Raw genomic sequence first — 24952 nt, forward strand, 5'->3', positions numbered from 1 at the left:
ACCCAATTGCTAGGTCTATTTGGCCCCCAACAGCCAAAGTTTTATCCCTTTGAACTCAACAACAAAATAACAAAAAAATAAATAAATAAGGCTGTATTTGGATGTGGTGTAAATCAAGAACCAATGCAAAATTTACATCGGTTCGCTTTTGTACGCATTTGGTAAAAGAGTGTAATTATTATCGACGTAAGACTATAAATCGGTTCAATTTTGCGTACATTTGAATGGACTATAATTTTACATCAATGATAGATGTAAAACCTCTATCTCCTTTAAAGTTTTACATCAATAGTAAAACTTAAACATATTTTTACATCCATTTCAAAATACAACGGTCATATATTTATGATTCAGTGTAAAAAACGTTTTAGACCTCTTCCAAACACAGCCTAACGAATTTTTAGACCGCACACAACGCCAACACTATAGTCACACGTCTCAAACATGCATGCGGCTATGGATGTTATTGTTATCGGACATCCGAATTAAATTGCTTTAAAATTGGATAAAATTGAATTTCCGATTTATTATCAGCCCTAGTTTGTAGCGGGGCAAGCTAAGGGCTCTCAAGCCCTCCACCATCCAATTCCCTTGACAGTTGAACCGAAACAGTTGCATTAGCAACCGACCAAACATTGCACGTGACTTGTTCAAGACAGAAAAAATGTTGGACACGCATCTCCAAGTGGCACACTTCGCAAAACTAGAGCTCAGATATAAATCTCAATTTCGTAACTGTTTTTCAAATAGACAGGAGGGGAGGAAGAACGGATTAATTGTCTCAGAAATCCCTATACTCTTCCAATCTACTCAACTTCAAGCGGAAAGGTACGTCATGGTTTCGGTTTATTCCTATCCAATTCTTTTGCATTCGATCAGTCTTATAAAAATTCAGTATCTCTGTTATGACTATCTGGTTCGTCGGGATCTATGAGAATGAAAAAGGGAATGAACAATTGTATTTGATTCTTTGATTGGTGGCACTTGGTAACGCTGTCACAACGTTTCTGATGTTCTCGGAGCAAAAAATCAGAAACACTAGAAGCATTCCATTGGATCGTTACCAGATACCACCTTCATCTCTTAAAAAGGAAATAAGCCAAGTCGCCACTCGCCACATACCGGCCGGTGTGAATGAGTCCGACTTATGGTGAACCTCTGTACATTCTTCAATTGCAGAGAAATGTGGCGTCGGGGCAGTCTCGGTCTGGCTCTGGCCCAAGTTGAGACTTCGTCTGCTAAATCTTTTCAGTTCTTACCTATTATTATTGCAAGCGATAAATGTGCTTAGGGCATGATTTCTCAAGTTAGCAGGTAATTAACTTCAAAGTGTAATTGGTTTCTTGAATAGATAATGGCACAACCGCAAGAAGCTAAGTCATGTTCAAAAGTTCCAAGCAATGATGCGTATTTTGATACCGTCCAGTCAAGGAAAAAATTGCCACATCATTTACAGGAGTCTTTAACGGGAGCGTTTACCAGGATTCCAGTTTCATCCTTTCCAGACGTTCCAGGGGGTATAGGTGATTCCCATTCTTGTTTATTTACAGTCATCACTTACTTTTGAACTTTTAAGTTTTCTCTGAATTCTTTCAATGTACATTTTTATTTATCTTTTGTTTTGGAGTTTGATGGAGGAATTGAGTAATAATTGCGGTGGTTCCCTATATTCTTCCCCATGGTCATGTAGAAAACTCAAGTCTCTAAATTCAGTTGAAATTTCTGCATTTTGTTGGAACAGTGAGCTTTGGCTCTTCATCAAGTACTGAAACTGGTCTCATTGTCTATCTATGCACTCTTTTACCATTCTGCAAAGCTTTTTGGTTACTACTTGTTATCTGTTTTGCATTATTACAATATTGATGTTTTTTTAATTTTCTGTTGAAACCCATGAATATGGTTGCTTTTGCTCACAAGATTATATTATCTAAAGGAATCATTTCTTGAATTGGTATATGCTCTTGTGCTAGAGTCTTTGTCTACATGCTTCCCGGTTTCTCTGTGTGTGTGTGTTAGATGTTGGCTATAGTTTCAGCTACCTGTGGGTGCATGCAAAGTGGAGAAAATATTATAGAACAGAGGATTTACATGCAACAGATTGAAGGTAAAGAGCAAAAACAGAGCAAGAGAATGGCTGAAATCTTCTTCTTCTTCTTCTTAGAAGCTTCTTCTATACACTTCGTACAAATAGATTGAAGTAAGGTAGAGAGCAAGCCAAATAGAAGCTTCTTCTATACACTTCTTACAACTAACCCAGGTTAACAAAAAGTGAAAAAGACCCAACTAAGTTAATTTTTACATGGTGTAGAAGAAGACAATAAACATAAAATAGTTTAACTTTCTAGCACATTAACTGTAACATTCTCCCCCTTAATGTGCTGTTGTTGGACTCCTAATGCTTCTCTTAATTCTTCAAACTTTTCTTTTGCCAATGGCTTGGTGAAAATATCAGCTAATTGCTTTTGGGTCCTGCAATACACTAGTTCAATTTTTCCACCTTCAATGGCATCTCGAATGAAGTGATATTTGAGAGCAGTGTGCTTGGTTCTGCTATGAAAATGGCTTATTGAGCAAACCAAATAGAAGCTTCTTCTATACACTTCTTACAACTAACCCGGGTTAACAAAATGTGAAAAAGACCCAACTAAAGTTACTTTCTACATGGTGTAGAAGAAGACAAAATAAACATAAAATAGTTTAACTTTCTAGCACATTAACTGTAACAGTGTGTACACGCTTGTGTATGTGAGGCAAGCAACATATGCTTTCTCGTTAAACACAGATGATTTATTCAGACAGCAAACCACATTTTGTTTGTGGAACTCATTGTTTAAAGATACCCTGTGAAGGATATATGTGCGCGGTGCACAAATACACATGTTTATGTATCCACTAGTTACCAATTTCTGCAAAATCGCTTGATTAGTGCTTATATTAATATTTATTTCTAAAGACTCCCTTGGATGAGATATAAAACTCTTCCTTCTAACCTCTCAATGCCTGAGATATATCATTCTCTTCTTTGCAGTTATTGAAATCGAAGCAGATGCATCTATTGCTGATGCAGTTAAAATTCTATCTGAATGCAAGATTATGTCTGCTCCAGTAAGAAATCCAGATGCAGGAACTAGTTTGGATTGGAGGGATAGGTATTTGGGAATAGTAGACTATTCTGCAATCATTCTCTGGGTGTTAGAGAATGCAGAACTTGCTGCACTTGCTATATCAGCAGGTTCTGCAACAGCTGCTGGAGTAGGTGCAGGTGCTGTTGGTGCACTTGGTGTACTGGCTTTAGGTGCAACTGGTCCTATTGCAGTTGCTGGGTTGACCGTTGCTGCAGTTGGTGCAGCAGTGGCTGGTGGTATGGCTGCAGACAGAGTGATGGGGAAAGATGCTCCAACAGCCGCTGATTCTCTGGGGGAAGACTTCTACAAAGTTATCCTTCAGGAGGAGCCTTTTAAGTCAACCACAGTAAGTTTATCTTCATTGGAGAATCAGACAGCTGGGTTGCCATGTGTTTTTAAATTTAAACTTTGATGTTTCGGGTTAACTGTTTCAACTGTCCACATATGGACAAAGTATCCTGTAACTTATATCGATATTGTTCAAGTGATATACTTCTATAGATTTTCTGTTTCTTTTCTGTTGTTTCAACTATCTAATTTTGAAAAGATGCATCATATCCTACATTCATCTCAGATTCCTAATGAAATTCAAACTTTCTAGCCTTCACATTTTGACCTTTTAGAGAGAACAATGGAATAGTCATGTTACATTGCACCCATGGCGAGAACTTCATATTCAATTACTCTCATCCAGCATGGGTAGGCTAGAAATGACTGGATGAGATGCACATAATTATCCAATCTTGAAATAGTTTGTTGGACCCTCTTACTTTCTGCTTGGAGGCGTGGGGGAGTGGGGTTATCTCCTTGATGGAACACTAGACGAGTGAGTGCTGATCATCCACCCCTTAATGGATGGCAAATGAACAGCATAAGAAGGGGAGAACAGCTTCTTTCTAGCTTCTCGCCCTGACTTGAGTCCAAACCCACTGACAATGGGTATTGTAGAATCTACCGAGTTTCTAACCAAGGCATAGTATTGTATTTCAGTTATATCCTTCCCCTTTTACAGTGAAAACAAAGTTTCCAACCATTTTTTATCAATACAAATGCAACCAGCTGGGCTGAACTCTAGTTTACACTAGCCATAAGGGTCTATTTTCTTGGAGGCAACTTTTCTTTCCCCTTCTTGTAAATTGATCCTGTACTTGTTATTGCTACTTATTGTCCAGGTGAGATCAATAGTTAAGTCCTTTCGGTGGGCTCCTTTTCTTCCCGTTTCAACAGATAGTTCCATGTTGACTGTGTTGCTGCTGCTCTCAAAGTACAGATTGAGGAGTGTCCCAGTAATCGAAACAGGCAAGCCATTTATTAGGAATTTTATTACTCAGTCAGCAGTTGTGCAGGGCCTTGAACAGTGCAAAGGAAGGGACTGGTTTGATTGCATTTCTGCACGTCCAATTTATGATTTTGGGCTTCCTTTTATGTCTCATAATGAGGTGAGATTTGCATAACTTCTGTATATATTACAGCATAGATGATAAGGTAGATCTTGCACTTGCAATTGAACCACTTATTGTGAAGATGATGGTGGAAAGAAAGGAGGCACTGCACATGCCCTCGCCACAGTCACCCTTTAGTTTCATCTCAATTATATAAGATTTCACAATAAAGCAATGCCACAAAAGTCGGACGCTTTTGAGTTCTTTGATCATTTGGTCTTTGTAGCCATCTTTATATGCTTGGAAAGGATATCTCAACATCTATCAATGTTTAATTAATCAGTTCAATTATGCATCTTTGTGGTGCATATGTGAAGACAAGCCTGAGTGCTATAATATTTCGGTTGCTATTTTTATTCCTTGTTATTCAATATGGAATATCAAGAATATTCTTATTTTCTGGTTGTCAGGTCCTCAGCATCAGGAGTGATGAACTGATTCTGGAAGCTTTCAAGCGCATGAAGGACAAACAAATTGGCGGTCTTCCTGTTGTAGAGGGCCCCAAAAGAAAGATAGTTGGAAACATTAGCATAAGAGACATCAGATATCTGTTGCTTAACCCTGGACTCTTTTCCAGTTTCAGGTGCTTTGGAGTACACAAATGTGAATTTTAACTGAAAGCAATGAGAGTTCATAAGTACCAAATTAAATCTCTATAGCCTTAACTGAAAGAAAGACCGGATCTGGCTTGGCTGGCCTTTAGGTCCCAGTAGAACTTGTTGAACTTGAATGCATATGGCCATGAGCTAAGCAAATCCACATCCACCTTAATATCTTTTAACTATTAACTCTGAAATTAAATGAGTGCACTCAATTTAATTTTGTTATAAGATTTGGCTGGCAGAAATTCATTTTACAACAAAAATAATTTTGTTGCACTGATATGGTCATATGGCCATGGGCTAAGCAAATCCACATCCACCTTAATATCTTTTAACTATTAACTCTTAAATTAGAGTGCACTCAATTTAATTTTGTTATAAGATTTGGCTGGCAGAAATTCATTTTACAACAAAAATAATTTTGTTGCACTGATATGGTCATCTCTATTCTAAAATCACAAAGTATATATATATATATATATATATATATATATATATATATATATATATATATATATATATATCTTTGTATTGGTTGCCTTCTCTAGTAAATCAATTATATATGCAACAAATAATCAGAGGTCGCTTTAAGTTTCAAACCTTGAAATGATCTTGCATTTGTAACCATCTATGTTTTGGTTACTTACTGTTATATGTTTTTATATATTCTGATTGTACTACTTCCTCTTCTGCATTGCTCTTCTTGCAGGCAGCTCACCGTGATTGATTTCATGAACACCATCGCATCAATTGCAGAAGAACCTGGGAAGGTTATGCCACCAATAACATGCAAGCCTGATACACTCCTTGGTAGCGTGATCAGAACTCTTGCTTCCAAATCAGTTCACAGGATTTATGTAGTGGATGGCAATGAAGATGAAGTTATTGGCGTCATTACACTCAGAGATGTGATTTCTTGCTTCATCTTTGAGCCTCCAAACCACTTTGATGATTACTTTGGGTTTGCTGTGAGAGAAATGTTGAACCAGTGAAAGTGCTGTTCTTGGAGACAACAATCACTTGATGAAATGAGTGTAGAAAATTCCAACTCTGGTTTACAGGCTTTACATGTTATGATATAATTGCTGGATTGGTGTACTATTTAACCCATCATATTATTTTCTTTTTTTTTTTTTGAAGCCCCAACCCTATCATATTGTAAAACTAGAACCGGCAAGTTTCATTAATACTTTATCCTTCATCATCCCTGTGACCCTTTCTACGTCTCTCCAACTTCCTTGTCCAGTGCACTTGTTGGTTAGAGAGAATCACGTATGGAGTAGGGTTCCCAGGATCCAATGCTGAAAGTTTTTAAGCCATTTACTAAACCACCAGGTTAGCATCCGAGTGACGAGCCCGGATCTGTTGGCCATGTTCACCCAGCCGCACATAACATCAGTTGTGTTGTAATCACCGATATTCTCAACGTACGACTGGGTGAGCATGGCTAGCAATGTGTTGTGGTCAGAAGATCCAATTCCCAAGTGACATGCACAGGCATCAAGCACCAAGAAAGGAAGAGACAGAAGCATAAGGTTCTCGTGTATTGCAGTAAGGAAAGCAGAAAAAATCAATCAAACCGGTATTATTTTTTTTTTTTTTTGGTAAAGAGTAACTTCATTAAAACTGGACAACAACAACAAAACAACAGACAAGCAAGACAAAGAAAGACAACCAAACTAAATTTAAACAAAGCCAAAGCTTTCTGGAAGCTCCCGGTGCAACCAAAAATGAAACAATTCTTGTGGAGATACTGTACAAATGGGTTAGCAGTTCGGAAAAATCTGTTTAGTAGAAAGATTGTCCAATCACCTCTTTGCTTAAGATGCGAGAAAGAACAGTAATCAGTGATGCATGCTCTATTTCATTGTGATAGAGCCAAATGTGTTTGGTTTGGTTTGAATGTTGATCTTAGAACTGGTAATATCAATGCTACTACTTATTTTGACTGCTGGTTGGACAAAAAGTACCATGTCGATGGGTTTATGCAGAGAATCATTCTAAGCTTATGGGAGATCTGGTAAGAATTGACGTAATGCCTTTTATTTTGAAGATACCAATTCGAATCCTTACAAGGTAATTTGCTCTATTTCGCAACAAGAATTGGGAAGCTCTTCAAAATCTGATAAGAAGGCGGCTGTTTTTTTTGCTGGGTTCCACCAAGAAATTGTTTGTTGAAGATCATCGTGGATCCTTTGGTGTTACTGCAAGAGATGGGAATGGTTTGTGTTGGTGGGCAGGCTGTGGTTCTTTTGTGACGTCCTCCCCCTTGGTAGCAGAATGTCATGGACCTAGTCTCTTCTAGCGTCATGCAATATTTGGACAATTATTCGGCACTCCACAGGACAGCCTTTTTCACTTAGAGCACTATTCTGGCTCTTGGTATAAAGTAGCTCACCAATTTTTTCTTCACACTAAGATACATACTTAGTCAACAAGGGCACAAAGCACATAAAGAAAGAGAAATTGAAAACTCAAATGAACTCTTTATATTGTTCAAGGGAGGAATACAACATTTAAATGATTGATGAATGCAAATGAAGGAGGAAGTCCCCTTTTATATAGGTATTTCCATTGCCTATTGGATTTCTCTAGAGTATGAATGTTCTAGACATATTTCTAGACTTTTCCTTCTGAAGTTATCTTAGTTCCCTTAGATACATTTATGTACAACAAAGCTTTACAATTGTTCTAGAATAGTGTACAAATATCTAGTGTCCAAGGATCCTCATGAATCTTCTAAAATGCTTCTGGAATATACTTGAACTCTCTTGAAATGTCGTGGGACTTCAAGGAGCTTCTAGGATGTTCTTAAAACCTCTTCTGTCAACCCTTCATTGTAGGGGACTAGGGTCGGGTCATATGGCTTCAACATTGGCACCTCGTGACAAGAAGCTCTTGCTCTTTTTTGAAGCTCTGAAAACTATCGAAAGAAAGGGCCGCTCGGATCTTGAAGTGGAAATTGATTGCTTGCAGCTGATTAATCTTCTCTATGATCCGGATAAGCTATTGCATCAGGACCTGATTTACATCAGGAAGGACATTTTGAAGCTTATAAGGAACCTCTCGATTCGGTTTTGTTGGATTCCTCGAGAGGCAAATGAAGCAGATCATAATTTAGCAAAGCTGGGTTTCGAGAGGTCTTGCTGGATGGACTTGGAATTCCTGATCAAACCGGTAAAGGCTTGTGAATGATTTAATAATTAAAAACATCATATTCCTTCATCAGTACAAAAATCACCTATCCATTGAATTCCGAATAGTCGAATCCGGGTCCAATCCATCCGAAATGAACTACTCAAAAAGCTCAATGGCAGTCTAATACCGACCATTTAGCATCATGTCTTAAATCATGGAGTTCCATTGCGACCGATTTCCATGAAGATCTCATAGGTTGAGAATCAAGACCGACATCTGGTAATCGGTATATATTTCCAAGAGTGCTGCTCCAACTTCCAAGCATAAGATAGGAAGTAGTATTGTTTCAAAATGAAACTCAATCTGTCTACCAATGTTGGCCTCCTTTAAGAAATTAAGAGAGAAGAAACCTTGTCACCGAACTGACAACCCCCGAAGATTCTCTCACTGACATGTGCAAGCCAACCCAAGTCAAATCACTCTGAAATAAGATTCGAAGTATTGTAAATGCAAAGAGCGTCAGAAAGAAAACTTTAACAAACGAATCATTATATATTTTAGATACACATGAATACAGTGGAGAAGTAAAGATGCGCCTGTATATGCTCAGAAAATTCAAATGAATCCTAGACATACATAAGAAATACATGCTTTGGTGGCTTATATGAAATGTGAAACAATTGGTAAACATTGAAAAATGATGGAAGAAGCAGAGTATGCATGTGTACGATTATATTAGAAAATCAATATAATTTCTATTAATATTTATAAATAAGCATGTAAATAATCAATCCTTATCCACAAACATCCACTAAGAGGAAATGTAAAGTTAATATTCAGAACCCATGCAGCTTTGACAAGTAATTGGAGTATAGCATAGTGATAGATTTATTGCCTTTCAGCATAAAACCTGAAGATCAAAGTTAAATCTTCCTACGGGTAGTTTTTATATATGGGTTATAATGACTAGGAGAAATTGATGGCGTTTCAGAAAGTCTCGCTTAAAATAAACATCAAATTTGCCATCTGGAATCAGTTTGAACACCCGCCCTTAACCTTTAAGACTTAACAATGCCAATAATGAGGGGGTTATCCGGTTTAACAGATGAACCAAGTTGGAATATCTACGCACGAGCCAGGCTGGCCCAATCCTCCATACATTATCAGAGCAAATCAAAGTCAAGTTCTAAGGGGCAAATGCATGCTCATTAGGGGTTGCCGTTATTTTCAATTGGAGGTGCTAGCCAACCTAGTCAATAGGAAGAGGTGATCTTTGTAGCAAACAGGTCATAACCAAAAGTGGAACCATGCAAGGTTCAAAATATCGATACACCCCTACCGGCGTATCGGGCGAATCGATACTGTTTTTTTTTATTTTTTTCTGAAACCAGTTCAGGGGATCCGGTTTAGGGCTCCTCCACCCCCTGAACCAGTCAGACCTCTGATACACCCACTATAGGGGTGTATCGGAAGGGTCCTAGAACGATACATATCGGCCGATACGGGCTGATATGTGTCAATACTTTGAACCTTGAAACCGTGTTTAAACCTGTAACGAAATGATAGAATAAGCTTATATGGGATTAAAAGAAAATGGAAATATAATATAGAATGGTTTCCATTGACAAGTTTCTGTAGGAAGGAGAAAAGAAAACCAACATTTTTAATTTTCTTGGACAGACAACCTTGAGGGTAAGGGTGAAGGCGGGATTTGAACACAGGTCAGTGGGATCTACATCCACTGACTTTACTAGCTGAGCCAGCTGGCACCTTCAAAAATAAAAAAGAATGACAAACATAGTTGATCTGTAATATCCACTAAATACAACAATTGAACAAAGAAGGAATGAAAGGAGAACAATTCTCTCAGTTACATAAAGGTTGATTCTTTATCTCTTTTCAAGAGACCTTTAGAAGTTCATGAAAAGCCTCTTGAGGTATATCAACAGAGCCCACACGTTTCATCCGCTTCTTTCCCTCCTTTTGTTTCTCGAGAAGCTTCCTTTTACGTGTAACATCCCCACCATAACATTTGGCAAGAACATTTTTCCTCATTGCTGATATCCTGGAAAGCAAGTCCAGAAAGGGGATTATATGGTTTAACAGTATGTGTTTTGATGCATACTCAAGAGAACTATAATGTCCACAGTACAATCTAATTCAAATGATGATATCATTCTCTACATTGACACATGCATCAAAGACTGCTTGCTGGACCTAGTAAGATTTTAGAAAGAAATGCCTCATTCAAGTTTGTTTAGAAGCACCTAATTCAGGTTAAGAATTCCAAAAGAGGCATGAAGGCCAAAAAGGAAACTGGTTGAACATGCCTGGGGAGGTCATTGGGCCTTAATAAAGCATAATAGCAATTCAGGATTTATTTAGCTGACTAAAATTAGTTGGGAGTAAGCTTTTTTGAGATCAATCTGAGTAGTATTCTCTATCTTCAATTTCAAAGTTTACAGGATTGTTTTCCACACCACTTTTATCATTTCGAAGGATTACAAGATAGAAACTATTGTGTCACAGCAGATCTCTCCATGAGAGAGATGCATTATTATAGTAGTTACCTGAACCAAATCAAGAAGAGAACCTTTCTGGTTGAATGAGTTTTTTTTTTTTTTTTTGATGAAAAAAAATATCTCATTCTACCACAATGACATGTCCTAGTTCTTGAAGAAAATTAAATGAGAATATCATGACTGATGCCCACAGGAGAGTGCATTTCCATGTGGAATGTATTTTATTAGCTGGAACGTGAACAATTATTTATCAATAACATTATCCGATGCATATTATTATTTACCAATGGCATTGTCAAAAGCAGTTTTAGCGAAGTCCTAATAAATTCAAAGCTATAATTTTCAATATGAAGTCCTATATTATTATGTTTGTTATCATGTTTTCACAAACAAGTGACTTAAATCGTCAAACTAGAATATATTCACTGCAATGCTTGCAAGCATGCAAAATAATAATAACAATGACAATATACTTATTATTGTTATTATTGGAGATCTACTAGAGGCAGAAGATATATGCCGTAGTCTTTGGATAATTAAACCATCAAATAGAATAGTTAAAATCATTTGATAGTCAACTTCCGGTGTAGAGATCCGGGTGGAGCTCTGACAGTTCTCATATAAAGATAGATAGAATCAAACACTTCTCTTGCTCACATGAAGCCAACAACTATTTTATCCAAAAAAAAAGAAGCCAACAACTGAGAAGATCAGAGTCTAGACCATTTTAGTAAAAGATAAAGTTTTAGTAGAGAAAACTTATGGGACTTACGTTTCCCTTGCAATAACCTTTGATCCAATGGCAGCCTGTATTGTAATCTCAAACATTTGCCTGTTCAACATTGTGAAATATTCAAGCTTTTAGATAAAGAATGCATGAAATTCAAAACTTGTGATCCAAAACTACATAGACAGTAAAAACCTGTCTATAAATTTCTTCAGCTTCTCCACAAGCTCACGACCAACACGCTGTGCCTTTAAATTGTGAACAATGGTTGCCATAGCATCAACAGGTTGTCCGTTCAAAAGGATATCAAGTTTCACCAAATCAGAGGCTTGGTAACTGCTGAACACAATACAACATTGAAAAGCAATGGCTAATTATCCATGAGAGAGAGAAGCAGTGGCCCAGATTAGAACTGTCAACACAGAAGCTTTGCAAAGCTCAGACTGTAGTGCAGAGCCAAAGGTGCCAATTTTGGGTTTGGCTCACCAAGATTCTAATAGATCAGGCATGGCTCCCCTCAGTTCTTTTAATTGCAATCCATTTATGTATAATACATAAACCGGTTTGCTAGTGGATTGATTTGAGTTTTCTAGGGTCTAAACAACCAGGACTCTTCCATGTATCGCTGCTCTAGGGAGCTGAGCTGTAAAGAGCTTCGCATGTTCCCCTCACCACAATCTATCTATGGAACATGTTTCACCCCAAATGTACCTGCCATAACTTCAAAATAAATCCTTGTAGACATTTTTTAGTTCTCGGGGAGGTGAGCACTTGGCCAATACGGAAATTCATGGTTCTGATGAAAGCTCAGCTCAGAATTGATATCATCCCTCCATGACATAAATGGAGGTTTCATGCTCATCTAGTCAAAACAACCTTAACACAATGTCAGGCTTGGATCATGAGCCACAAGACCAACCTCAAACAAGATCACTTGAGTGAAACTAACTCATCCCACTGATGACCCTGGTCTAGATCAACATTTTACATGGATGTAACCAGAAGAACTGCACAAAGGAACTTTTGTGGGCTTCCATAAAACTATGAGAAACCTAAGCAAGCACATCAAGTTCATATATATAGGGACCCTGCCCTAGCAGACTATTTGTTTGGCCAACCTTGCAAGCTACATAACTTGCAACCTCATGGCAGGATTGCGCATTTGTTTTGGAGAGTGCAGCTATATATAGACCAATCAACAAATATGCATACTTGTACAGAGTTACAGATGCACAGAGAGAGGGAGAAATGACTTACTCTGCATCCTCATAATCAAATGTTGCATACCCAGAGGTTATACTCTTCAGTTCATTGTAAAAATCCACAACAATTTCCCTCAATGGTAGTCGATATTTCATAAAGGCCCGTTGACTGCACAGTTACCAGAAAGAAAGACGAGTCATCTTCTAGTTCACAAAAGGTAAATGCAAAACCAAGTTCTAGAGGCAATACTCAACCAGTTGAAGGATTATAAATTCCAATTATCCAAGCCATGGTTCTAAATTTCCAAAAGAATTTCTGACACTTTAGAATTCCATTGAGTGTACCAGATGCATACACATAAAGAATGTAATTACATAAATTTGGTCCAAGATAGATGAGAAACAGGAGAGAAACAGGAACGCAGATGAAGTTGGAGAAAATTACCTATCAATAAATGAGTACTCCAGTTGCTCCCCTCTCCGTTCAGAACAAAGGGTGATAACAGGTCCAACATATCTTTAAGCAAATGAGAAACAAAGAATAAATGGAAAAGGGTTTGCATGTTGTCTAGACACACTATGCCAAATAGAAAGGGAACACAAGAGCTTACTCACTAGGAATAATAATAGTAGCAATTACAGTAGGCTCCCAACAAGCTGTTACACGTTTTCCTGGATTTGAGGCCAGTGCAGCTGGATTCTGAACTTGAACTTTGCTAAAGTTGACACCAAGGAATAAGGATTATGCAAAGAAAATCTAAAACTAACAACAAGCAACATTATTGATTGGCAGACCAGATACCTTCCGTCGGAGTACTCAAATATATATGGTACAGTTGGAGTAGTAGAAATGACACGAGCTCCATATTCCTGTAATTACAAAATAAGAATTTGAGATCAACATACAGAAATAAACTGATGGCTTTATGAGTAATCCATTAGCACTCAGTAAATCTATATATTAAGGTTTATTGATGTAATTACTATCTTGGAACCAGGCTAGGATCCTAGGATTTACTAATCAATTGGTCCCCAAGACCTCCCAGATCAAAACACAAATCAAATGGATAACAATTGCACTAATCAATGGATTTCTTTCTGAACCATTGGTGGATGATTTTGAACAGACCACAAAAATCTGACAGCTTGCAATGTTAAATAGCTACAAGCATATCACCATATTGATTTTCTGAACTAGGAGACATCCACCATGAGAACATTAGTGTGGCCATTTTAAAAATTAAAACACACTGCCCTAAACTTCCTATTTATAGTACCTGGACTACAGATTCACCCTAAATCTTACTTAATTTGCTGGTAAGAAAATGTAAAATAGGGAATGAGTACCTGTTCAAGCCGCTGATGAAAAACATCCATGTGAAGTAAACCTAAGAATCCACATCTGCAGAGTGAATGCCAGTAAGTTTTGATTTTATTTTAGATAATGTTAACTCAGTTTAAATAAACAGATCCTAGGTTCTATAATTGAAAATCAGAGATAAAGCTAATACTTATACTTAAAATATTAAAAGAAAAGATATTCTCAGTCAGATGCAGATGTTCTGACCTAAAACCCAGTCCAAGTGCTGTGCTACTCTCTTTAGTAACAGAAACACTGGCATCATTACAGGTAAGTCTCTCTACCGCGTGGTTAAGAGCATCAAAATCGGATCCATCAGCCGGATAAAGACCAGAAAAAACCATATGCTTTGCAGGCTTGAAGCCTGTAACATTAGAATTATTTACCAAGTGAGACAAAAAGACCACAAGAAAGGACAGAGTCAGGACCAGTTGATTTAAATTCTGATTACATACTGCATTAAGAAAAGACAACTGTATCAAATACAAAGTTCAGAACTCAATCACATTGAGAAAATTGAAACAACTAAGCCAAATCAGATAACAAAGTAACAGTAATAAGAAAGTGAATCCAAAACTGAACCATGTTTCCAGATTGATATAATTTGACCATATCTAAACAAATTATTTTGTCTTGAAGGAAATTAGTAACTGGAAAAACACTATACATGTAACAGCCAAGCAGCATGCATAACTTAGCCCTTCATCTGGAGACTGACAGTCACTTGAATAAGTTATTGCAGTGGCTCATAATATCATTGCAGATTAGACAGTTGCTTTTGGATTAAATCTCTTCACCTTGGTTGTAATCTTCATTTTTCTTTCAACAAAATGTTTCTTCTTTTTTTTTTTGATAATTAACAAAATGTTTCTTCTTTATCAAAGAAAACTTTTATTGCAACAGCAGGCCGAAACATGCAATGCAACTAGGTTTAAACAACTTAAAATTGGAATAGATGGATCAAGAGTGATGGTTATTTTTACCCTTTAATCCATGACACAGAGCCATGAAGGAATATCCAGCTTTCTTTAGGAAACAGAAACTGTAAATACCCTTTGAAAGAAAAGCCGAGCTGTCCACTTTTTGAGCAATGGGGCACTTTCTAGTCTACACCTACAAATGGATTGAGCTGTTTTGTGCATGGCTGCAATATGCCACCAGGGATGATGTCAACATTTTTCATCAAACGATGTTTTACAATGCTATTACGAGGCTAGGCATTTTGCTTCCCCAAAGTGTGGGGTGTAAACATCACTACCACACCTTTATTGACAATAAATAACTATGTAAATATAGTTACACTTCATTTTGTGTTTGTATTGTTTTATTGAAAACAAATATAGTAACTGCTCTTTTTGTGTTTTAATGAGATCTTTTATGCTTTATTTAGCCAATTATGGTTAATTTACATTGGTCTTAGTTCGGATTTATATTCCACATTCTTCTTTAGATTTTTTTTTTGACACATTCTTCTTTAGACCAATGCAACATGTTCATGAGACTCATCTTTGGGCTGGGTGTGAAAAAGGTTTTAACTTGCTTATTCTCAAAGGTTATGTTGTCAGAGACTGTCATTCTGGTTATCTCTCAAAAACATTAAAAAACGACAATGAATTTGTTGAAGGATTGGCTACTATTTAACCAGCACCACTCTTTCGTTTGATCTGTAGCATAACTATTGTTGTTAGGCTGTTCTTGCCCCTCTAAAGATCCTTTGCATTTTTGGTTTCACCCTGCCCCCTTCAAAACTATTATCACAGTTTGCCAACATTATTTTGAAAATCTTAGGGTTTTTTATCATTTTTTGCAGATCTGAGAAGTCAGAAAGCATACTGTCAATAATGAGTAGAAAAAAAGAACAGATTTACCTGGAAGAGGTTCTACAATGCTTCGAGTATGATAAAGTGTATCTCCAATACGTGCCTCCTTGGTTGAACGCATGCCACTAACCATATAGCCCACTTGTCCAGTCAAAAGAACTCCAGTAGGTCTGAGTTCAGGATGCATGATTCCAATATCCAAAACTTCATATGTTTGGCCAGTTGCGGCTGATGAAATCTTATCCCCTTTGTGCAGAGCACCATCAACAACTGCAACATGGCAGATTACTCCTTTGTACTCATCATAATAAGAATCCAGCAAAAGCATCCGTAAAGGTAGACTGTTTTTCCCTGGAGGAGGAGGTATTCGTTCTATAACAGCAGGAAGGACATGTTCAAGTCCCTGACCAGTTTTAGCAGAAGTTAGAAGGGCATCATTTGGGTCAAGATCAAACATGGACTTGAGCTGAGCCTTGATGCGGTCTGGGTCAGCAGTTGGTTGATCAATCTTATTTATGATGGGTATTATGGTCAGATTAGATTCAAAAGCAAGGTAGAAGTTAGCAACTGTCTGTGCTTGAACACCTTGGGCAGCATCAACAACCAAAAGGGCACCCTGGCAAGCTGCAAGAGATCTTGATACTTCATAGCTGAAATCCACATGACCAGGTGTATCGATTAGATTTAGTAAAAAACTCGGTGAATCTTCAGGATTTTTAATATTAAGAAAACCGTAGTTGTGCCTGTGAAACATAGTTGCAGTCTGAGCTTTAACTGTGATTCCCCTTTCTCTTTCTACCTATAAGTATAAGAAGATAATGCAAAATTATCATCTTAAACAATAAATAAAAGAGAACAAAAAAGTAGAGAACAAATCTAAGAACAAAAATCATCCCACACTCAGAGTAGAAAAGTATACCAAAAATAATAGAAATGGAAGATATGTTTGGCTAAAGAAAATTGAGGTACTCCTTGAAAAGCTCCTATGTCAAGCTGAAATGATCCCAAACTCAAACATCTCTTTCTCATAAAAAAGAAAGCTGCAGACAGGAAACTCCTAGGTTCAATCAAGTGTAAATTCAAGGGAAAAAAAATGAAAGGGAACTGGGTAACTCTCTAGCTGTTAATTGTTGCCTAGATGGATTTTTCTCCCTCTATAGCACTTCCTTGGAATTATTCTTGATCATTTATCAAACTGTTTCTTTCAAGAAAGCTTTAGTCTCCTTAATCCAGAGGCAGTCGAGTTCAAGAGCAGATAAATTAGTATGATCTTTGAAGTAATATTTCAGTCTGAAAGGTTAGAAAGAAATAAGTTAGCTCCTAAATGCTACTCGATGAATTTTGCTTTTATCTTCCTTTTTATAATTTATCACATAAATAACAAACAGAAGAATATTATTTGCTAGAGAAAATGTCAAAAACACATGACATGATCACTCTCTAAATGGGCATGTATACAAGTTAATCGTTTCGAGCAGATTGAAGAAATATGCAAGTGATCCAAATGGGATTTTGCTACTTTCTTCTGCCTTTGTGTTTTCTGGACGGAACTAACATACACGTATTGATATATCGAAATGCACTACCCATCAGGGTTAGTACTCCACATAATAAGAAAATAAACGCAATTTTCTATCTCTTCTTTTTCTTTCTTGTAAAGGAAAATACTTTAGGAAAACTTTCAAATACACAGAGGGGTCTACCTGCAACTTATCGAGGTACTGCGGCTGACCATGGCCCTTCTTGACTGTCCCCGTGAGCTCTAGAAGCCGATCAGCGAGGGTAGACTTTCCATGATCAACGTGAGCAATGATAGAAAAGTTTCGAATTCTTTCAGGAGGATACTGGCTCAAATCTATGTTATTTTCTCTGCTACCTTGGCGGGACTGGGAACAGAGAACACGCTGCCCACCAATAGAGCGCCAACCGAATTCACCAGCGACTGGAATCCTTCCAGATACAGCAGAAAATGGACTATACGTGGAAACCCCAGATAACAGATACAAGTACCTGGATGGTTTAAGCGTCTTCGAAGCTCGACTCAAATAGCCCATTTGAGGATTCCTGTCTTCAACTTACCGGCTTATGATACAGGGCTTCCGTTTCGTTGCATCGTTCAAGCTTGAAGAGAGCTTTCTCTGGAAGGGAAGGAAAATAGAGCTAATCACAACAGGCTCGGCTCTGTTCCGTTCGCAAGTCTCAAATCTCAACTCTCGGTTTCAGGACCGAGAAGCTAACCTATTCGGGAATTAGGTGACACGGTAGTGCAGCAACTTGGGCCGGCTTAGCCCGAATTAAAACCAAAATGTTGGGTTAGGTTGGATCGGGTTAAGGTTAAGGTTTTTAGGTTTTATATTTAAACGATCGGTGAATAAAAGTTTTTTTTTTTTTCTTTTGATTAAAGAAAGACAAGATTTAGTCTGGTTGCGATGCAAATAAATTTGCACTGATGCAAAACCATAACAATGCAAATGATTTAAGTATAAATTCTAATTTATTTTTATTTTAAATTTTAACTTATTTTGTTTGATTACAATACAAATGAAGTAAATTAAGACATGAAACAAAATAAAGTAAAATATAAAATTAAATTAAATAAAAATTTACATTTTTTATATTTACACTTTCATGCATTTACATTAATACAAATAAATTTGTACTGCAACCAAACACAGTCTTAGAGAAAATCTATAATGCCCAAAACAGAATACCATAAAGATTTTAAGCAATTAGAACCTCGTCAAATTTTGATGAAATCCCACCTGATTGATAACCACTTTTATAACGTAGATTGATTGATTATAAGCTTTTCGGTACATCTTTACCCATCATAATCAAGCCCACAACATAAATATCATCATAGGGATTTGGGGGAGATAATTTCTTGCCCAGCATAGCTTAGTCGAAAACTTTCAGAGTTTGGGCCTATGTTTAGTTGTTTAGGCATGGCCAGCAATATATTATTTATGTATTAAATATATATTCATGTATACATGATTGATATTATATTATAAATGGCACATATATGTAACATTTTATTTTATATAAATTATGTAATATATTTTATACATATACTATATCTTATATAATATAAAATATTAGTGTATAATATATACTATATAAAACTTAATTAATGACTTAGGCCCAAAGCTCATACCGGTCAAGCCCAAGCCCAAGCTATATATAGTCCTTATTATCCCAAGCCAACCCATGATCATTCCCACCCTCTAAGCCTTGTCCCAACTATTCATTCCCCTTTCAACTATATTTTGGCAGTGTTTTTTAAAGCATCTATTCTTGCAATTATCAAATGCCACCTAAGTGCATTAAAAACAAATCTCACCTAAGTATTACATGTGGAACATCTCTACCTTGGTGCTCAAATTGGTCAAGAATGGAAACCCCTAAAATCTAACAAGAAAATGCAGACATCTAAAAATTTGTATTAGATTTTAACTAGAGGATGAGAGATTCTGCTCTAGTATTGGCCTTGAATCCTAGAGTAGGATGCCTAAGTATTTGTATGCAGTAGATTTTATCTAGATGATTAGATGTTTTGATTAAAAATAATGTCATTGACATGCTTTAAAGCCAATGCTTTGCCATGGGTTGTGCAGATCATAAAAGTATAATCTAAAAACCTCGTACCATATATGGTTAACACTTAATTGTATACATGCATCGGATGTGTATGTGTACATACATAGATAGAGAGAGAGAGAGAGGGTTGTGGAGATTATGAAAGAGTTGTGAACAAAATTTGAGTTCATATTGGAAAGTTTAGAGTCTCTGGGCCTTGCATCCTTATTGAATCTATATTCATATTTGAAGGGATCCATAAATACGATCTATACATGCTCCATTTTAATATGGCCCAAACCAAATCCAACCCTTTTTATATTGCATGGGTGTTTGAAACCAATCCATTCTTATCTAAATTGACTTCCTAACTAAATCCTTACCAATGTTTTGAACCCATTGCCACAATTCGGCCAAGTAAAACCTACCCCAACCCAACCCAATCCTAATCTTTCAATTGTATTTTTTTTTTTAATAACAAATTTTTGAAAATCTAAAATCCATTATATTAAGTTAGTATTTTAGGTTATAAGTTCTAAGGTATCACTCTCTTCATTGGTGAAAGAATAAAAACCAAAATAAACATGAAACGAAATCCTAAGTTTAAAGGTTATGGAGTTAGAAGTCAACAAATTACAAGAATACCCTAAATATAGGGGTATTATGACCTAGTGATGCAGGTCATCCAAAACCCAAATCCGATCACTCGGATTAAAGAATCAAAACCTTAACTTAACCCTACACCTCAATAAACTTGATGTTGACCCAACCCCATAGTGTTGGGTCAAGTTGAGTTTACTGTTAACCCATTGACATCCCTATTGATAGCCCATCAATTGGTATCATAGAAGTGGTAAATGATCGATTGATGTTGATCAAAATTCAAAATGTTTCTAATTAGTAAAAGTGTTAATCTACTATGTCAGCCAAGCAAAATGTTAAGGACTCAAGCTTAGAATGAAAAAAAGGAGATAAACATGATGAGGTTTTCAAAGCAAATATGGATTCACATAAATATTGAGAAATGAGAGTTTACCATAGGGCTAAATATATTAAAGAAAAATACTACAAAAAATGTGCAATGGTCTCTTTGCGGCCAAAGCTTTAACGCATAGTTCAATCTAATGGAAGAAAGCTATCGAGCTATTCGAACAAATCAAACCATTTAAGCAAAATCTATGCTAGGCCATACATAATGGTCAAAGAATCAAAGTATTTCAAAATTCATGGTTACCAGGATTAAGATAGGATCTCTAAATACTAACTTAGCACATAGGGCATTCCAGTATCCTATTTTTCTAAATGAACAATGTCTTGAAAATTGTGACTATATCATAAGATTTTTCTATTTTTTACAAGCTTGTCAGAAATTTACATATATCATATTAAGCAAATATTTGCCTTAGTTTTTGTGTAGTTCATAAAAGTTAAATCTAAATACCATATATCATATATGGTTAATGGTAATACTTATTTAACATGTGTATGACACGTGCTCTTACACTAGTATATAAAAAAACGATTTTACCATTTATTTATAATTCACTTATACGATACATGTACTTAAAACAATGGATTTACCTCTTGTAAAATAGAAGTCTGAGATGATATAATCAAGTTTGACTTAAGTCAAAAAACTCACACATGATCCTTTAACCAGCGTATCTATGCCATATAAAATGGATATGGGATACTTGGCTTAATTTCTGTATAGGTCATACAAGTTAAATCCCAACACTATATATGGTTAATACTTCCAGACATGCGTAGCACACTCTCTTAATGTTTGCTAGTTTTAAATAGTATAAATAAATCATTTTCTTGTAATGACTTTAAAATAAATATCTATTGACAAAACTAAATACAAAAAAAAAACAATAATGTATATAATTAATTTTATTTGAACAATTAAATTGCGTTAATCATATGAATCATAAGATTCATAAATCAAATCACATGATTCAAACAAAAATCATAAGGTTTAAAATTATAAGATTCATGAATCAAATCACAAGATTAAACAAAAATCATAAGGTTTTTTGTATAAAGGGTCTAAACATGAGATTTAAATTGAAACCATAGGATTCATGATTCAAATTGTGAATCACATCATAAATTGTTAGATTTTGATAACACTGCCAACAATGAACAAAAATGGAACACCTAACTTTTTCAACAATATTTCACTGCATAATATCATTTGGATTAAGACAACCAATGGAATCTTTTTAGCCAAGTCTGTTTATAAAATATCCTGGATAGCCAACAATTCTCATCTCCACCTTATTCAAATGGTCATATTTATGGAAACTAAACGTACTTTATAAGCACTAATGTTTTCTTTGAAAAGCCTTATGGAATGGCATTCCCATTGAAGGCAAATTCCAAAATGATTTGGTCTAGTTGCTATATTTGCAATTATCATGATTAAGAGTGTTCATAGTACGATTGGGTTTGGGTTATAGAAGATTTTAGACCAAATCAATAAATTAGAGTTTAAGAAATCCTCAAACATAATCAAATCCTTTTAATATATAAATCAAATTAGACCAAACTATTCTATGATGATTTGGTCTAGTTTCTAATGTAATTTCTGTCATTCTATTAGACTAAACCCAATTAGAAAGCCCAAATAACATGCATACCTACATAAATAAAAAATAGGATAAATTTCTTAAACTACCCTTATGGTTAGGGGTGTCAATGGTATTCGAAATCGGATATGACCTGATTCGATTTGATAAATATCCGAATTCGATCGATTATTTAATTCTTATATATAATATACAAAATATTTTTATATAATTTATATATAATAATTAATTTATATACTTTATATACTTTATATCAAATAAAATATTTATTTTACATATTTATTAATTATCTAAAATAATTAATTAATCGAATTGAATATTCAAATATTTAATTGGATTTTCGGATATTAATTTTCAATATCCGTTGGATATCAAATCGAATTCAAATATCGAATTTTCTAATTGAATTAGAATTCAGATATTGTCTGATCCGATTCGAATTCGATTCGTTTACACCCATTAGCTAATTGACTGAACGCACTCTTACTGTTTGAAAATTGACTAACATTACCCATACTATTTCTAAAACTGACTAATTCTACCCTTACCATTAGCATCCGTTAACTTTCTGTTACATGTGATATCACATGAGTAATATATTTATGAACAATTCCGAAAATACCCTTCCCACCTCCATTCCTAAAAATACCACATTTGTTTCTAAAATACCATCCCCAAAACCTCTCCGTCACAAATGGTAGAGACGGTCTAAGTGTGAGTTTTGTCGGAGACAAAGAGACAATGGAGATTGATCAGCTTGTTAATCTCCATCTACAGGTAATGTTTTCTTTTTCACGAAAAAGAAATTTTATCGAAAAAAACTCATTAATTGTTGTGGAGAGAGAAATGAACAATTGATACGAGACAAAAGACGACTAACAGTTGATCCACCGATCTCCAAGCCCTCCGTAGATGAACAGTTGATCCGAGACGGAAGACGATGAACTAAAAATGATAGCATCATCTCAGGCACAAAGAGCTCACCCTCACCTCCGAACCCTCTACAGATCCCTGACAAATCTAGCACCATGCGCCGACACTCGTCTTCAGTGCCGGTGGCTACACTAGTGGTCTCTTCCACGACTTCAGCGATAGGTTGATGTTTCCGCTCGTCTTCAGTGACGTGTTACCGGTGGCTATTAGAAACGGCCGCTCGTCTTCCGTGCTCTACTCTTATAAGAGCTCTTCTTTAGCTCGTCTTCCGTGCTCTACACCAGTAACAAAACCAGAAACATGCTGACCAAATTGCTACAGTTGCCAAATAGAACCCCACCAAGGACTCTAGAGTCTCCCTATCCTTTGTCAGAATTGATCCCTTAGCTTTACTGGAGTGGCGATCTAATCGGGTTACTGAGTAGTCTAAGGAGTCAGAGAGGAGACTGTTAAGGCCAGTGCTGAATAAGTTTTGGGCTGCGATTTTTGAATTCTCTGAAACACTTCCATTTGTTGCCTTTACTTCTCTACTAGTTGAGACAATGGTGAGGCTCAGTCTTATCATTGAAGAAACTGAACAACTCGAAAGATAAGCTAAGATTCAGACAGGTAAAGCCTCGTGAAGATCAACAAGAGCAGATTGAAATAGCAGAGAAGAAATCCGCAATTTGCCTCGCTACTGTTGTATCGTCGGCTTCAAAGACGATATCCTTCGCAAGATTGCTGCTCTTACTGCTCTTATCGTCAACTTCAGAGACAATATCATCGACTTCAGCAACGACACTGGTCTATTCCCTTGGCATCCCTTGGCCTCCATGGAATGATTGGAGGTGGTTTTGGAAACTGATTGTTGCTCTTATCGTCGACTTCAGCGAGCACGGTTGCAAATTGAAATAGAGATTAACTAAAAACATGGATGACTATCATCGACAATAGCGGCGACCACCGGCGGATGTCCCCTTCTCCTTTTTTTCTTGTGTTTTGGCTAGACCAAGCAACAGAGAGTAACGGCAGATCTCTCCTGTTCGTCTTGCTGAAGCTCTCTGAAAGCTGGTGACCACTGCAACATTCAACAGTTGTTGAAGCTCATATGTTCTATTGCTTTGTTCGTGAACCCAACAACGATGGGGAAAAAGAATGAGAGAGAAAAATAAGGGTTTTGCAGCCACGAGAAATAGGGGTTTTACATGACCACCGGCTTTACAGTGGTCGAAGACAGAGCTGGCGTAACAGTTCCGCTCACGGGCGATGATAGGATAAATTAGTCATTTTATCTTTTTGTTAATGGGAAATTAAGGCGTCTTAACGATAAAAAGAAGTATTAGTCAATTGTCAAAAAGAGTAAGGTAGCATTAGTCAATTTTTAAACAATAAGACTACATTTGGTCTATTTGTTAAACCATAAGGGTAGTTTAAGAAATTTACCCTAAAAATATAATTCAAATATCAAATTGAAATGTTAATCAATGTCACCTATTACTATTATATAAATTACACTCACTTTTTCAAACATAAACAACTCATTGGGCACCAAATTACAAGTTAAAAATTGAAACAAACAACAATGACGTGTTTATGGTTTCTAACATTTAGAAATCCAAATCAAACAGAAAAAAAATTATGGCTTGAGGAATTCTCATACCAAACCAAATTGTTTCAAGGACAAACAAGACCAAACCATCGATTATGGTTTGGTTTAGTACGATTTAGTGGTCTAGACCATATAATGAAAACCCCTAGTCGATCAAGATGAACCGTTTTTGCATTTGTTCTTTCACTACCCATTTGTTTGAAGGGGTTATTTAGTTTTGTTGTCATTTATTTAATAAACATTTTGTACAACATCTCCCTTTTAACGTTTTTTAACTATTAGGCACTGTTAGATGCCATTAAGCACCATATAAGTTC

General features: G+C 36.2%; 2 protein-coding genes across 11 annotated transcripts; one reads left to right on the forward strand and one right to left on the reverse strand.

Moving 5' to 3' along the window:
- The first annotated feature begins 538 nt into the window (after positions 1-538).
- Positions 539-6373, forward strand: LOC148854169 (SNF1-related protein kinase regulatory subunit gamma-1-like). 2 transcript variants are annotated; one of them, XM_088983998.1, is made up of 6 exons: positions 539-828; positions 1352-1523; positions 3029-3471; positions 4298-4564; positions 4978-5150; positions 5879-6373. In XM_088983998.1, exons 2-6 carry the CDS (start codon positions 1355-1357, stop codon positions 6159-6161), a joined length of 1335 nt encoding a protein of 444 aa, XP_088840124.1. In that variant the 5' UTR covers positions 539-828; positions 1352-1354; the 3' UTR covers positions 6162-6373. The 2 variants fall into 2 exon arrangements, with proteins under 2 accessions (XP_088840124.1, XP_088840125.1); XM_088983999.1 differs by having other exon boundaries at positions 688-828; positions 1352-1517.
- A 3512-nt stretch (positions 6374-9885) lies between these two features.
- Positions 9886-18211, reverse strand: LOC148854170 (Small GTP-binding protein). 9 transcript variants are annotated; one of them, XM_088984007.1, is made up of 12 exons: positions 17642-18161; positions 16682-16737; positions 15987-16588; positions 14326-14482; positions 14106-14160; positions 13561-13628; positions 13370-13474; positions 13204-13275; positions 12814-12927; positions 11752-11892; positions 11602-11661; positions 9886-10372 (listed from the first exon to the last, which is right to left on the reverse strand). In XM_088984007.1, exons 1-12 carry the CDS (start codon positions 17990-17992, stop codon positions 10207-10209), a joined length of 1947 nt encoding a protein of 648 aa, XP_088840133.1. In that variant the 5' UTR covers positions 17993-18161; the 3' UTR covers positions 9886-10206. The 9 variants fall into 9 exon arrangements, 7 of the variants coding, with proteins under 7 accessions (XP_088840133.1, XP_088840132.1, XP_088840131.1 ...); XM_088984006.1 differs by having other exon boundaries at positions 11752-11895; XM_088984005.1 differs by having other exon boundaries at positions 11752-11895; positions 14326-14572.
- Between the last annotated feature and the right edge of the window lie 6741 nt (positions 18212-24952).

The sequence above is a fragment of the Nelumbo lutea genome, chromosome 4, assembly GCF_056320005.1.
Source record: "Nelumbo lutea isolate HS-2025 chromosome 4, American lotus-T2T, whole genome shotgun sequence".
NCBI classification, from domain to species: Eukaryota; Viridiplantae; Streptophyta; class Magnoliopsida; order Proteales; family Nelumbonaceae; genus Nelumbo; species Nelumbo lutea.

What these genes read in the sequence shown, in the direction of transcription:
- LOC148854169 (XM_088983998.1), top strand. Translation starts at nt 1,355, where the DNA reads ATGGCACAACCGCAAGAAGCTAAGTCATGTTCAAAAGTTCCAAGCAAT. An exon ending in AGACGTTCCAGGGGGTATAG is followed by an intron (nt 1,524 to 3,028) that starts GTGATTCCCATT and finishes TCTTCTTTGCAG; the next exon opens with TTATTGAAATCGAAGCAGAT. An exon ending in GGACTCTTTTCCAGTTTCAG is followed by an intron (nt 5,151 to 5,878) that starts GTGCTTTGGAGT and finishes CTCTTCTTGCAG; the next exon opens with GCAGCTCACCGTGATTGATT.
- LOC148854170 (XM_088984001.1), bottom strand. Translation starts at nt 17,992, where the DNA reads ATGGGCTATTTGAGTCGAGCTTCGAAGACGCTTAAACCATCCAGGTAC. An exon ending in GCACTTGGACTGGGTTTTAG is followed by an intron (nt 14,161 to 14,325) that starts GTCAGAACATCT and finishes TTCACTCTGCAG; the next exon opens with ATGTGGATTCTTAGGTTTAC. An exon ending in TTTGATTATGAGGATGCAGA is followed by an intron (nt 11,896 to 12,813) that starts GTAAGTCATTTC and finishes TATTGTGTTCAG; the next exon opens with CAGTTACCAAGCCTCTGATT.